The sequence below is a fragment of the Ixodes scapularis genome, unplaced genomic scaffold (genome assembly GCF_016920785.2).
Source record: "Ixodes scapularis isolate PalLabHiFi unplaced genomic scaffold, ASM1692078v2 PGA_scaffold3__209_contigs__length_174095766, whole genome shotgun sequence".
Classification (NCBI taxonomy): Eukaryota; Metazoa; Arthropoda; class Arachnida; order Ixodida; family Ixodidae; genus Ixodes; species Ixodes scapularis.
In genome coordinates this window covers 39,919,400-39,933,075 of record NW_024609868.1, presented here as the reverse complement: position 1 = coordinate 39,933,075, position 13,676 = coordinate 39,919,400, and the positions used below count along the sequence as shown (strand labels likewise).

General features: G+C 46.5%; 1 protein-coding gene across 2 annotated transcripts in view; it reads left to right on the top strand.

Moving 5' to 3' along the window:
- LOC8038799 (histidine ammonia-lyase) overlaps nt 1-13,676 on the top strand; it is a 41,259-nt gene that overhangs the window by 3,886 nt on the left and 23,697 nt on the right. The window contains exons 1-2 of one of the 2 annotated variants that reach the window (XM_040207166.2): nt 11,191-11,806; nt 11,901-12,273. In XM_040207166.2, coding sequence (XP_040063100.2) covers nt 11,708-11,806; nt 11,901-12,273 — 472 coding nt within the window. In that variant the 5' untranslated portion in view covers nt 11,191-11,707. Of the gene's footprint in view, nt 1-11,190; nt 11,807-11,900; nt 12,274-13,676 lie in introns of those variants that run through there. The other variant, XM_040207165.3, reaches the window with a different exon arrangement.

Genomic DNA, 13,676 nt, shown 5'->3' with positions numbered 1-13,676 from the left:
GAAGGAGCCCTGCTGCGGCGGTGAAACCTATCGTTATCTCGGTCTTAATGCGTTTGCGCTTCGCCCCCCCCCCCCCCCCCCCCCCCCTTTCCCCCTTTTTGCGTCTTACATTTTTACCAAGGTACCCTCGCCAAGAACGTCCCCTACGTTGTTCGACTGCTGAAGGGGCCATGTGAACTGGTCAGTCCGAATGCGATCTCAGCTCTCTCGCCCGTGCTTCACAATTTCAAGTAAAGGCCTGTTCACACATGCAGCGGAGCGCTACAAGCATAGCGCTAACCTCGCGCTTAGCGCGTGTTGACGGCAGCGTTCACCAGCTTTGTATCGCACCGTCAAAACTGTTGCTCATGACAGACAATAAGTAGCTGACGACACGTGAGGAGCGCTACATCAGCGCTTCGCTGCATGTAAGAACCGGCCTTTAACGAACAAAACGCGAAAAACCGGCAATTGAACATCGGCGCGCACACTATTACAAACATGTCGCGCATCATACCATCATCATTGATGGATGTCGTTTTACTCTGACTTCAACGCATTATACGAGGGCTTTTTTTTTTTCACTTTCGATAAAAAGAAAAACAACAACAAGAGCGATTAAGAATGTTTTAGTATACACAACATTTAAGCACATACTGTGACTACTTCACCCCGTAATCATCGCACAGTATTAGGCAGTTATCATGACGTGTTATATAGCTTGCGGAAGCCCTCCTCAAAGATGATTGCCGGCTGAAATTCCAGTCATTCCATCGCGCGTTCCACAAGACCGTCAGTGATCGCAGACTTTCCTACCTGACCCCTTTGCATCATCAGGGACGTTTATCCCTCCTCCCCGAAACTGACGTCACATCGCGTAGTTTTTTGGCCATCATGTAAGAGAGAGAGAGAGAGAAAGGGAAGCTGCTTTTGTAGGAATTTTGAGTGACGAATTAATCTCCTATAATTTTCTGGAAGGAGAACAGAGACGTTCGGGCAAATCTGGGAGACACAAAAGAGGGACTTAATAAAAGGGTAGCTCTTTCTTCCCCTTTTCTCTGGTGGCCATCAGAGCGGTCCTTGGATGACGTCATGTGCGAGCCATGTATACGCATTATACGTCCGTGGCGACTGACGGTCTTGTCAACGCAGAGGAGGTTGCCAGGCGGCAACCTTCTTTGAGCAGGCCGTCCAAGCGCTTATGCCACGTCATGGTAAGTGCCTAAAGCCGCAGTCACGTGTGCCCATACATACATCGTACGAGGTAGACGGTGTTCGCTGCAAGTATGATGACGGAAGTTTCCACGGACACGCGTCAAGTCTGTTCAAAGCCCCCTTTTGCTTCGTACATGCGTAGGCTTCCAAAACAGGGAGTTTTAGGGAATCGTCTTTGCACGTCCGATACGGTGCGATAGGCCCTCCGGTACGAACTGCGCATGACCGGTGTGCAGCAGGAGCGTCATTTCGTCGTTTACCCTGAGACTGGGTTTTTTTTAGAAGAGCAGAAGTAACAGAAAAAACAGACAGGTCTCAATTACTTCTGTTACTTCTGCTCTTCTAAAAAAAAACCCAGTCTCAGGGTAAACGACGAAATGGTTGACTTCCACCAGCTAGCCTGTACCTTGACTCTTTTCTCGTTAGGAGCGTCATCCAAGGAAGAAACAGGCCTCAGATAGCCGACTGTATTTTGTATGGCTTAAATCTGAGCAGTGGTTACTTTGAAGGATAGCAGTACCTATAAGCTCTGTATATAGTAAAACATTTTTCACCACTCCTTTCTTTTTATTAAATTAGAAAGAACAAATTTTGCGTTATTACGCAATGTGAATAAGATCTGATAGTTTATGTGACAGCGACACAAATGTAGGTTCCTTGCGAAGATTCCTTTTGTAACGTACAAAACACCGGGGAAAAGCATAATGTATACGCAACGTTGCGTTAAGGGAAAGTTTAGCAGACATCCAAAATTGGGACACCGCTTTGTTGCGCATCGTTTCCAGCTGTGTTGATGGGAACCGGCAGCTTGAGTCGGGTTGAAAACAGGAAGCGACAGTGTGTTTTGTACTATACCTAGAGTCCAAGGACATCATTGCGGAGAAAGGCGGTCGATGATTTTGTAACGATTGCCGTATATCGACGCCTGCCCCTAGTTTGAACAGGTGCGTTAGCTGCGTTCGTTCCAACGAAGACACCAGCGATCGCATGCGTCCCTATAGAAACCGTCGTAAGAGGTAGATTATTTAGTTGCCCACGTCGCTTGCTAGTGACCGCCGCAGAAGAACGCAGCATCTAGAATCCGTTATGAAAACGAATGTTCCAGTTGTTCTCAGTGTCATGAGAAGAAAATCGACGGGGGCGCACCTTCAACGAGAATTCTTCTCGTGAAATTGTTGAAGGTTATCTACATTCACAGCCTGCTTATCAGCTGTTCATGACCCACGCTCAGCTGCAGGCGGGAACTGTAAGAGCCATTGCGTCGAAGCTGATATTCGAGCTGTGCCCTCCACCACCATGAGCGCGAGTCCTCTGTGCATCTCTTATTTGGCCAAATATGACCCGGGCCAAACTTGGACGTTCCAACTTTAAAAATTGTCCTAGCGGGCAGTGAGTGGTATTGCTGCAATCCGTATGACCCTAAATTGGCCCGGGTCAGTTTTGTTTGCCCCCATATGGGGCGAATATATTTGGCCCAGGTACCATATAGTGAGTATCAAACAACTTGTCTCGGCAAGCTCTTTTTCAGTAAAAACAATGCCCCCCCCCCCCCCCCCCCCCAAAAAAAAAAAAAAAAAAAAAAAAAAAGCTAAAACATTTGGGACGTTCTGGTTCAGCATATTTGATATCCTATCATGTCGTTCACCGCCCGAGACTGGTGAAGAAAAGGAAGAAACCTCTAGTCGAAGGATCAGACACACACAAAAAAAAACAAATAATAATAATAAATAAATAAAAAGATTTTCGACTAAAAGCGTTTTTTTTTTCCTTTTCTGCACTATAATTTCAGGTGTTAAACGACATGATTAGCTACCACCAGCTCGCCTGTACACTTAGTCTTTTCACATATTTGATATCAAACGAAAGCTATCTTCAAGCATCTCTGTCACCACCTCCCACCCCTCCCCCATACCCCTTTTCTCCCTCCTCCCCTACCTCCGGAGAGCCATTGACAAATGTGCCTCGTGCGCGTGCACGATTGGGCCTCTTCTCTCCCCGCCCTTTTCTTCTCTCCCCCCACCTTTTTTGTTTTTGTTTTTTTGTTTTTCACTACAACGCCTACAACAACAACACCTACGCAGCGGCAAATTCCGTCGCAATCGGATAAAAATATTTATAAAATAGAGCACGTGCGGTTGTTTTTCCGTCGCATTTAAATGTTATATCTACAACGAAACGTTCGAGCGAAATTTTTTTTTTCCTTGCGAGAAAATGTGTTTGATATATGTTTCTAACGTCAAAAGCCTTCCTTTTTTTCACTTGCGTTAAATTAAAGCAGTAATGAATAGGAGAAAAAAAGAAGTGTAATTTATCACAGAAAAGTCAGATCGTGGATATCCAGCTGTGTAAACCAGGGCCCGCGTTCGGGAAATCCCCCGGCACAGTTTGCTTCATATTTCTTGTTCAAATTTTACGAAACTGAAAAGTCGAAACTTATTTTAGGCATTAATACAATCGAAAACATGGAACATTTATCACGATGAGTTGTGTTTAAAGTACGAACGCCGCAAAGCTGTTTTGCCAGTCGCTGAAGCTCGATCAAAATAGACGCTTTGCAGTAGCAGTGCATGGGCGCGGCCTTAACCGACCTTTAGTTTTTGCTTCTTCTTACTTCGATCAATTCGGTCCAACATTATCACAGTAGGACAAGTTATTGCCATTGTAAATTCGACTGTGTCCTTTTACCCAATATGGGCCTTTGTGGAGGATCGTCAAAGCCCGTTTCAGTGGCTCGGTATCTCGGTAAGGCGAGAGAAGGCCAGCATGGACTTAGCATCTAACTGCAAAGGAGTTGCAAGCGCGAGCGGCTAGTCCTGACTGACTTGACTGGAGCTATGCTGGAGCACTCGTTGCACGAGCGCTCGTGCAGCCGCCAAGGCCGGCTTCATCCAATGCAACTAGCTCGTGCTTTTAGCATGCACGGCTAACAATAGTCCATACCAGGGATGGGCAAAATACATGCAAATGTGTATCGAAATACAAATACAAAATACTTAGTCAAAAATGTATTTAATTACAAATCTAAATACATTTCCAAAAAAGCATTTAAGTAAAAAAAACAAATACTACCAAATGTATTTGGTCTCCACCAAATACTTTTCCAAATACATTCCTCAAAATTTGCGTCAGCGACCTTAGGGCACCTGCAACAGGTTTCTGGGTATCTCATTTTAATTTTGCATCGCACACTCGGGAGTTAGTGTGTGAGGCTCTAGTAACGTAATAGAAATATAATAAAAAAAATGTAATCAGCTTGGACGTAATCGGTGAAAGAAGTACAGGGCTTCAAGCAGCTTTTTTTGTCGATTACATTTTGGTATAGACCAACAAAGAACCGAGACGACCAAGACACGCAGCTCTAGCTAGAGAATTTTTTATTGTTGCAACTCGCACCAGTTACGAAAATCTGGACGACCCGCGCATTTAGAAGGTTCCAGGCAAAAATATGGATGGAAATCAGGCTGGAAAGCATCACAAGTTGTCATAGGCACTTATTTAGCCAGTCTGCCTGTGAACGTCGATTTCGTCACTCTTCTTGGCCTCGGCTAGCACCGTAATCACAGTCACTAAACACTTGGGCTTGTGCTTGATTGAGAGACACTGCATTCGGTGCAAAACGTAGTTTTCTTCCTGCTCTGGACACGTCTTAGGATGAGCAAAATGAGTCGTGGCAATAAATTTGAGTGATGTATTTTCGCCCACACAATTGTATTTAATTACAATTGTATTTGAAATACCCACGTTTTAGTATTTAAATGCACACGTCAAATACATTACCCAATTTGTAATTAAATACAAATGCAAAATACACAAAGTATCTAAAATACGTATTTCAAATACTTGTATTTGAAATACTGCCCATCCCTGGTCCATACTAAGGTGAGGTTTGGACGCCGTGGGTTTGAGCATCTGCAGTGGTGTCAAGGGTGATTTTTGAAAACCGCGGTAGCAAAATGATTTTTCTCGTGCTTACCAACTCCTGAAATGCATTTGCGATATATCTCACACATATACAAAGTTGTTACAAACACTAACTCATCCAATTTTTTTAAAGACATATGTACAAAGGTGCCAATTTTGAAAACTGCATGTTCAAAGCTTGATAGAATTGGTTTTCACTGCATTGTTGCGGCTAAATCCAGCAGCCTCGCATAGTGCGCACCCGACAAAATTAACGTTTTCTCTTCTTTTTTTTCACACTTTTTTAGAATTTATACCAGACATATGCTTTCGATGTCGACTTTTTTTTTTTCTACTTGTCTTAGATTTGGAAGCAGAACATTTGGTAAGATAACAAAATAAAGGCGGTACTCCCAGAGTCAAAATGCCGTGCTCTAGTTCGAATGATTAGTTGGTAGACCTGAAGTTAGCTGTCTTTGTCTCCGCTGCACTCGTCGAACGCGTTCCAATGCAAGAGGCAAACACGCCCGACGCCAGTGTACCGCGTTCTGACGCGTTCGGCGATTGCAGTGGAGAAAGCTTTAGGTCTACCCCCTAATCGGTCCAATCAGAGCTCGGCGATCTGACGTCCCCTCTCGCCTCCTCCTCTCCCTCAGTTTCTCGGCGCTATGCTCGTCTTGTGCATTCCTCCCTTTGTCCTTGTGTTTTAGCGCGCTGCTACCAGTTCTAATCATGAACCAGCTCGCCTGCATCGCCACATTGATCTATTTCCTTGTTTTATACAGCGACAGCTGTTACAGGCTTTTCCTATCACTGAAAATGACGTTTGTCGTTGATGTTGTAGGAGTTGTCGTCGTTCATGTTGTGGTTGGCGAAGTAGGGCGTCCGCCGTCGACGTTGCCAAATCCTCGAAAAAGATCGCCCACCGCCTGCCCCAATTGAACCTGAGTCCGGTGCGTGCGAAGCGGAGGCGTCACTACGACAACTTACATCCACAACTACAACATCAACAACGGACGTCATTTTCAGTCGGGGCAAGAGTCCGTAACGCAGCTACACTGTAAAAAAAAACTGCGTAAAAAACAGTAAAGAAAGCTTGGCAGCTCTCTTGCCACAAATTATCTGTTTTCGTCTGTTGCTCTGTTTCCGTACTTCACTGAAACACATAATCTTTTCGGTTCTTGTTTTTTTTCTGTAACATGACTGACTTTTTGTTGCCCAGCCAAGTATAAATAAACAGATTCTGTTCTTAAATATGTAAACAAAGTTTCGTAAAAAAAAAACAAAAAAAAAAAAAAACGGGCTTTTCTTTTGGAAATTTGTGAAGAAACACTGTTTTTTTTCGGGTTGCAAAAAATGTTTTATGTACTAACCTTGTATTGCAAACATTCCTGCATGAAATAGTTTTTAACCATGACTTCGTTCACTGATCAATATTCATACGTTTTGCAAAAATTATTATTTTTTACAACAGTTTGATTTTGTTTATCCTGTTTATTCAACAAAAATATCTGAGACATCGGAAGTTTTCTTCCAAATAACGGGACGTTCTGTACAAGAAACGACGTTTTTTTTTTTTTGTGTAATAAATTTCTGTTTTCTACCGGTAATACAAATATATTTAAACTATTTAGTTGCAAAACAAAAAAAAAAAATAGCAGTCCAGTGTTAATCTACAGTGCAGTCACACAGCGAATAGCTGCGGCACGTCGCGGCGAAGTCGTTGAGCATCGGCGTCGCGTTCACGTGAACAAAAGCGTTCGGAAAAAAGTGGACATCTGACCATTTTGTTCCCAACGCTTTTGTTTCTTTTTTCTTCCAGAGCCGTGAAAGTGCCTCTCTTGGCACCATCTCTTGGCAGTGACAGTGCCTCGACGGCATTAGCATTTTGCGATCGTCTATTTTTTACAGCGGAGCTGTTAAGGGCTAGTTTCCCCAGTTTCGTGTCCGTGGACAAATAAATCTCGACACAACCCTCAAGACAGCAACCGCCATCTATGAAAGAAGGTGGCAACCAAACAACCGGCTTTCCAGTTGTCTAGTTGCCACTATCGCTCATAGATGGCGGCACATAATACAGCTCCGCTGCTCTTCCTTGTTCCCCAAAATAAAAAAAAAAAAAGCTAAAAGCTTTTTTTTTATTTATTTATTTAGTTATTTAGTTTTAATCGCAGGTAGCGTGTTTATGAGCGTCGGGTACAATAAAGAAGGATTTTCTTCTTGGAGTGCGTGAGAGCGCATTTACCGGCGCTAGCAGTTGGCATTAAACGGTACATTGGCATTTTGTTATCGGCTATTTCGTCGTATTTTTTCAAAGAGCGCGTGCAGTGGGCATCACATACTACAAAAACGTTACGTATAAGACGGCTTGTTAATGCTAACGCAGTGAGGGCGCAGGCGAGCTGGTGTAAGCGGAGCTGGTGTAAGTGGAGCTGGTGTGTAAAACACCCGAGACTGGGTGTGATAATACCTTGAAACAACAGGGTGAGTGAAACATGTCTTTAATATGAAGAGGATGATCGTCTTTTGGCCGTTTGGAAGGGGGGGGGGGGGGGGGCTGAAACAACTAAAAGTACAAGAGACAGGGAAAGAAGTCAGTCAGACAACGCCTCAAACTCAACTGATAAGTTTATCAGTAATCTCTTATTTACACTTTGAAACCAAAATTCTCACCGACCAATACAGAAACAGAAATTCCTTTTTTATTTTCTATCTTTTTTTATATAAATTTTGTCTGCCGCCCATGTACACACTTATGAGAATTATGGCTATTTGTTCGGACGTAGAGTGACCGCGCAAGGTCGTGGCGTGTCGGAAGTGTGTACATAGGTGGCTGCAAAGTTTATAAAAAAAGATAGGAAAGGGAAAAGTTTTTTTTTTTTTTTTGTGTGTGTGTGTGTGTGTGTTTGTGTGTCAGTGTGATGGTTGGTGACGACCTTGGTTTCAAAGTGTATATAAGAGGTTTAGTAAAGACACTGATTTGCTGAGTTTGAGACGTCGTCTGACTGACTTCTTTCCCTGTCTCATGTGTTTTAACATAATGGCAAAATCGTTAACGTTGTGTCGTAGCTCTCTGTCAATAAAAAAATAAAATAAAAAAAAAAATAAAGTGGCGTAGCTCTGTTGTAACGCCTGCACCTCGCACGCTGCATACTCAAGCTGGATTCCTGCGGGCGGATGGGCGGTCTTTTTTGAAGATTTGGCTACATTGACGACGGATGTCATTTTCTGTGTTGGGAAGAACCCATAACATCTACCGCTGTAAAACTTGCGTTGTTGACGAATAACATAAGCTCTGTTTTTTAACCAATAAGCTTGTCTGCACTTTAATCTATAGCAGAACCGTTTCTTTATGTTTATTTACATTTTCCAGATATTTCCTGTTATATTGCAAACATTTTTTGTTTCACTGTATCGCTGTCAAAAGTTCGAATTGTTGAAACCAGCTGTATAAATTAACACACCTGCGCGAATCCCCACATAGCTCGCCTACGATCATGCTTGTGAATTGCTTCCTCCTGCTTTTATAAAGCTGCAATTTCAACGCTTATTTTTTTATCTTTAACGTAGTCGACAGCATGGAACGCTTACCGCGATGATTCGTGCAGCCAACTTGAACGTCACAAAGCGTTCCTGGCACTCGCACAAGCAGGAGTTTGACGCGACCGCCCAGAGAACTGCTGTTTTCCAGTTGACTCCCGTACATCGATGAAGAGCTCATGGCCAGATCGTCTCGGGCAACAAGGTGACCGCGATTCTTCGGGGGACATGACACTTTCTCTGGAGCAGCTGTTCCTAACACCCTCGATGTCCAGCGCTGGTGCTCGGCCCGTTACTGTCCCGAAATGGCAACATGGAGCGCCGCCACATCGACTCACTCCACAAGCGCCTGAATCCGAAACGAAAAGATTAAGATCCACCCGCACTCCTCTCGAGGACATTGGTGACTACAACGATGCTCGCTTCCCTCCGCTCTCGCAGGAAGATCGCCAATCACCCGGAATCACCGTCATGTTTCGCCCAATCTGTAAGGAACGTTCTTTCTGGAGGGTGAATCCAAATTCACTGGCGGATGAGGTTCTTGACATAGCGCAAGAAGACATACTGTCATCTAGAATCACCAAGGCCGGAAGCCTGTTAGTGACTGTTTCCTCACGTCCAGCGGCAAACAGGTTGCTCATTCAAACTCACCTCTCTGGAGTTGATGTAGAAACAGGTGTCCAAACCTGTTACTGGAATAACTTGGGAAAAATCAGAGGCGTTCCACTCGAGTATTCGGACAATGATCTGCTGGAGTACCTCAAAAAAGAAGCCGTCGTCGGTGTTCAGAGGCAGATAGCTTACGAAAGGCACGGAGACGGCAGTTCAACGCCGCATTTCCAAGGCAGCGTGATTCTCAGCTTCGCGCGGTGCATCTCGATGCCCCATCGTGTACGCTTGGGGTTTACGAGTTACTTCGTTGAAGAGTATTTCGGGAGCCCGGTGCGGTGCTTCAAGTGTCAGCGGTTCGGTCATATTGCGAGAAACTGTCGATTCGCCCGTCAGTGCAAAGTCTGCGCTGGCCCGCATTACCAGAACGAGTGTACGTCCCGTTCCGAACCCCGATGCGCCAACTGCGGAGGTTCGCACACAGCGACGTTTTCGGGCTGCCCTCGCAAATTGTCTGCGGCTGCTCTGAGGAAGGAGCAGATATTAAAAGGACGACGGCTTACTTCGAAGGACGCCCACACACCCGATGTACGCGGAGAGATAGAGGACGCAACGTCAGAACTACCGGGTGTCGGGCAGTGGAACAACGCCACCGTACCAAGAGTGCAAGGGTCACCCGCTGTTTCCGCGTCGCTCGCCCCAAACGCACCCGAGCAGACGGGTTCGCTTTCTCCCGCGGAGAGTCGGTCTTCCCAGCCCTCAGAGGTAAAAAAATAAAACAGCCATTCACGCGGATAAGAGAGTACATGCGTGGGCGAACAACAAATTGAGAAACAGTAGCTAGTGGACTGCCGGTTGTGGCACTGCCGACCAAACATTTCTTTTACTCACTAATATATCGATTATACAGGGACAGTCTTTCTGTAATACTCGTTGTTTCGTTGTGATCGCACATGCTCTATGGCGCCGCGAGCTTTTCTGCGGAAACACTCCGGGGGAAGGAACGAAGGTGTTTTAAACTCTGTCGCGCTGCTAATACCTCGAACAAGAGACAGTCTCCAGACATGTTGCAAGCATGCACTAAGCAAAATGTGCTTCGAACATGCGTGTCCGGGGATATTTGGCATCATGTCTGCAGGCTGCAGCGTGTCTTTAGTACGACGTATACAGAAGTATGCGACTTTATACGCAGCTGTTTCTCCGAGCATATATGCCAGTTTTCGGTTTATATACTATATATGCCGTACGTGCATCGGAGAAGTGCTTTAATTCATGACCGAGGTCGCAGGGTCGTGATTGGTAAATGGAGAAAGATGCTCGCTAGTATAATCGCGTCATCTTGTCTATACTGTCATTTCGGGATTACGTTTCGCTATGATCACTGTCAGTGGAAGAAAGGCAGGTCGTGACAAGTCTCGAGTAGGTTATCGCTGCGCAGTCAACAAAAAAATATTCGTGACATCGGATGTTAAGAAGCCAAAGAACGAATCACAAAGCAAGGAGAGCGATCATGAAAGGCCAGACTAAATATGACGATAACGCGAGTGGCTGTACGGCATAAGTGATTTTCCAGTGAACGGTTAACATTAAATCTTCGATAGACACTTTCAAAAGTCAATCAAGCTACAGTGGGGAAAAGAAAACGGGGGCGAGGGGGGTTCTGCCATAGTTTGGGCACTGATTCCTGCGCGAAGCGTGTGGTCGGATCCCAGTTCACGCCGAGCACTGACACGGCACTCTTGTCAATACGTACTTGAGTGCGTGCCTAAAATATGGCGGCTTCGGACTAAGTACTGCAATGCGCTCACTTTGGAAAACGATCTATGGAATCTTAACACGTTAATCTAAAGGAGAAAGGTCACATGCATTTGCATGCATTCCGGTCGCATCGGAACGTCGGAGCATAGACGCGGACCTCGGGTATGGCCCCGATGGGCCGATATCACTGGCGAAGAAACAGCAGCAGTATAGCACTTGGAAAGTCGGCATCTGTTCTACCTCACATTTAAAAAAAAGAAGAAAGAAGTCATTGCGGATTATATAAAAATACATAAAGTTGACTAGCACTCGAGCAACTTTACCTCGTCGCGGCAAAACTAACTAACATTTCGTCTGACTTTTTTCTCAGTTCTTCTGTCGCTCTCTTTCTCGTTTTTTCTCTGGGAACCGCCGATGTCAGCACCCAAGATTTGCCGCGTTCTGCTCCCATATCACTACCTCTCTACTATTGAACGGGCGGCTGCTTGTATTCCTCACGTTCGTTTGGGCATAGTTGAAGTATATACATATACCCGGGAGAAGGTGCTATTGTCGCTGGCAGGTTAATAAACGCAGAGTGGGTTATTATGTTTGCGCTTTCCGCTTCGTGATTGCTTCTTCGGCGCCTTTGTCCGCTAATGCCGCAACCTCCTTGGTTGCTCAGCGAGTAGAAGGTGTATGCGACTCAGTCCCTCCTGCGTTTGTTATGGTGTCAGTGACTGCAGAGGTGGAGATACTTCTTGGGTTCACGAAAGCGGAAATGTGCGTCCTCTTCGCGGAACCTAATAAAGGCTCTATAACACCGGTGAGTGCTAGACTCATCCTTCATGAAGGTACTCGAGTCCTATCGGAATCGGTCGGACTGCAGTAACGTTTATCGTGTTGTTGGTTTCCCGCAGCAACGACTGTTGACAGCGCCACCCCGTTTTGCGAAGGGCGGCTCGTCGGCGGGAAGGTTTCGAGTCGACGCGATCCGACAGTTCCTCGTCGACCGCTACCTCGAAGACTGCTGCGAGTGGCCCTGCGGCTCGATGAAGGTCTCGGTCCGGATCCGGGGCGAGTGGCTGGCAGTGCCATGCCGCGACGGCCGCCAGACGGTGCAGTGGTTGGGCGAGGAAGCACTGCGCCGGTACGTAAAGCTGCAGCCCTCCTCGTACCTAGACGGCCGCTCCGAGAAGATCTTCGAGATCCGCAAGACCAGGGGAGGCGCCATCTTGGACGGAGAGGACGTCATCAAGAACGTCCTGGACGACAACGAGTTTGTCTCTGTCGGTACGCATGTAGGCCAGCGCACACGTTTACAAAACGAGTCCGCGTTTGCACGCACCAGGTGCGGGCACTGCGCACGCGCAGAAACCGATATCACGTGATGTGAAGTTTCGGCGCACGCACCGTGGCAGCGCGCCACCGAAACGGTGTGACGTCATGGGCGCGCGTTGGTATCGCTGACAACTCGAGGAACACAGGGCGCGTCGAGCCCCGAGCGCCTAATTATCACTCCACTGTCAGCAACGTTCAGACACCAGCCGATAGGGACGCCAAAGAACGAATTCCGAAGCAAGAGGCGCGATTATAATTATAGGCCACGCCCTACGCTTCTTCGGCTGTTGGTGACTTAGAAGCGCCCGAAATATTCACTTATCTATTCGGCGTCCAGTTTTTAATCGGCACCACAGAACGCGTCCCCGACCGGTGTGTTCAGCCGCGTCCTATATACCGCCCCCATGCATCAAAAGTGGTCGTCAAGGGACAACAAATTACGCCTGTAAAGTTGCGCCGGATGTCGCGATCCTGGCGGTTGTTCGAAGAAGTTTCGACAGATACGCACGAGCAAAACTCGAGTGTCGCTGTCGTCCTCGTGACGTGCCAATCTCCCGGCCTCCGAAGCTACCGTGGACTGCCGAGCTGGAGCGCGGAGCAGAACGGGCGTACGCCGCGTCCCACATCCGCCACTGTACTTTTACCGAGATCGCGGCAGGCAACGCCATGAGACTTTTAAGATGCTGTCGAGCGGAAATCGAGGGACCACATTCGAGGACGCGGTAAAGGTTCCAGTCGGATGCGGGTTCGAGGCACCAGAGTTTTACTTAACTTCACACAAAAGACGGTCTACAGACACAGTCTGTTTCTGCCTTGCCGTGTCACATTGGTTATACAAAAGCTGCCTGCAGACATGGTCGATATGTACGAAGCAAACGTGTTTCGAACATCTTTGGGGCGTGGCCGCAGATAATTATGTTAACGTGTCTGCAACAAGAACAGCGTCTTTCGTACGATGGATGGGCAGCCCGAATGCGGCGTTAGACAGTCTGCTCCTGGAGCGTGAGGACCGGAGGGGCTACCAGGGTCTCTATACTCCTTGGTTAAAATGTCTACATTAAAGCAGCTCGTTGCTTTAGCTTCGGTAGTTCTATTTTATAACGATAATTTGAACTAAATGTTCGACACCCTTAATCTGGGTTCAGCTAGAGCCATAGCCAGGACAAGCTAGATGCAACTTGTCTCAGCTTTTTTATGAGGCCCTTTCGTCGCAAATTCGTTTAACCAACCAGCTGTAGCCGGCCTTTTTCTATCAGAAAACACTGTCCTTGGGAAATGCGTTAGCCTGACCCTTGGGGAACGCCACACACGTCCCACTTTGGGAAACGCTAACACACTCTAAAAAAAAGCCCGTG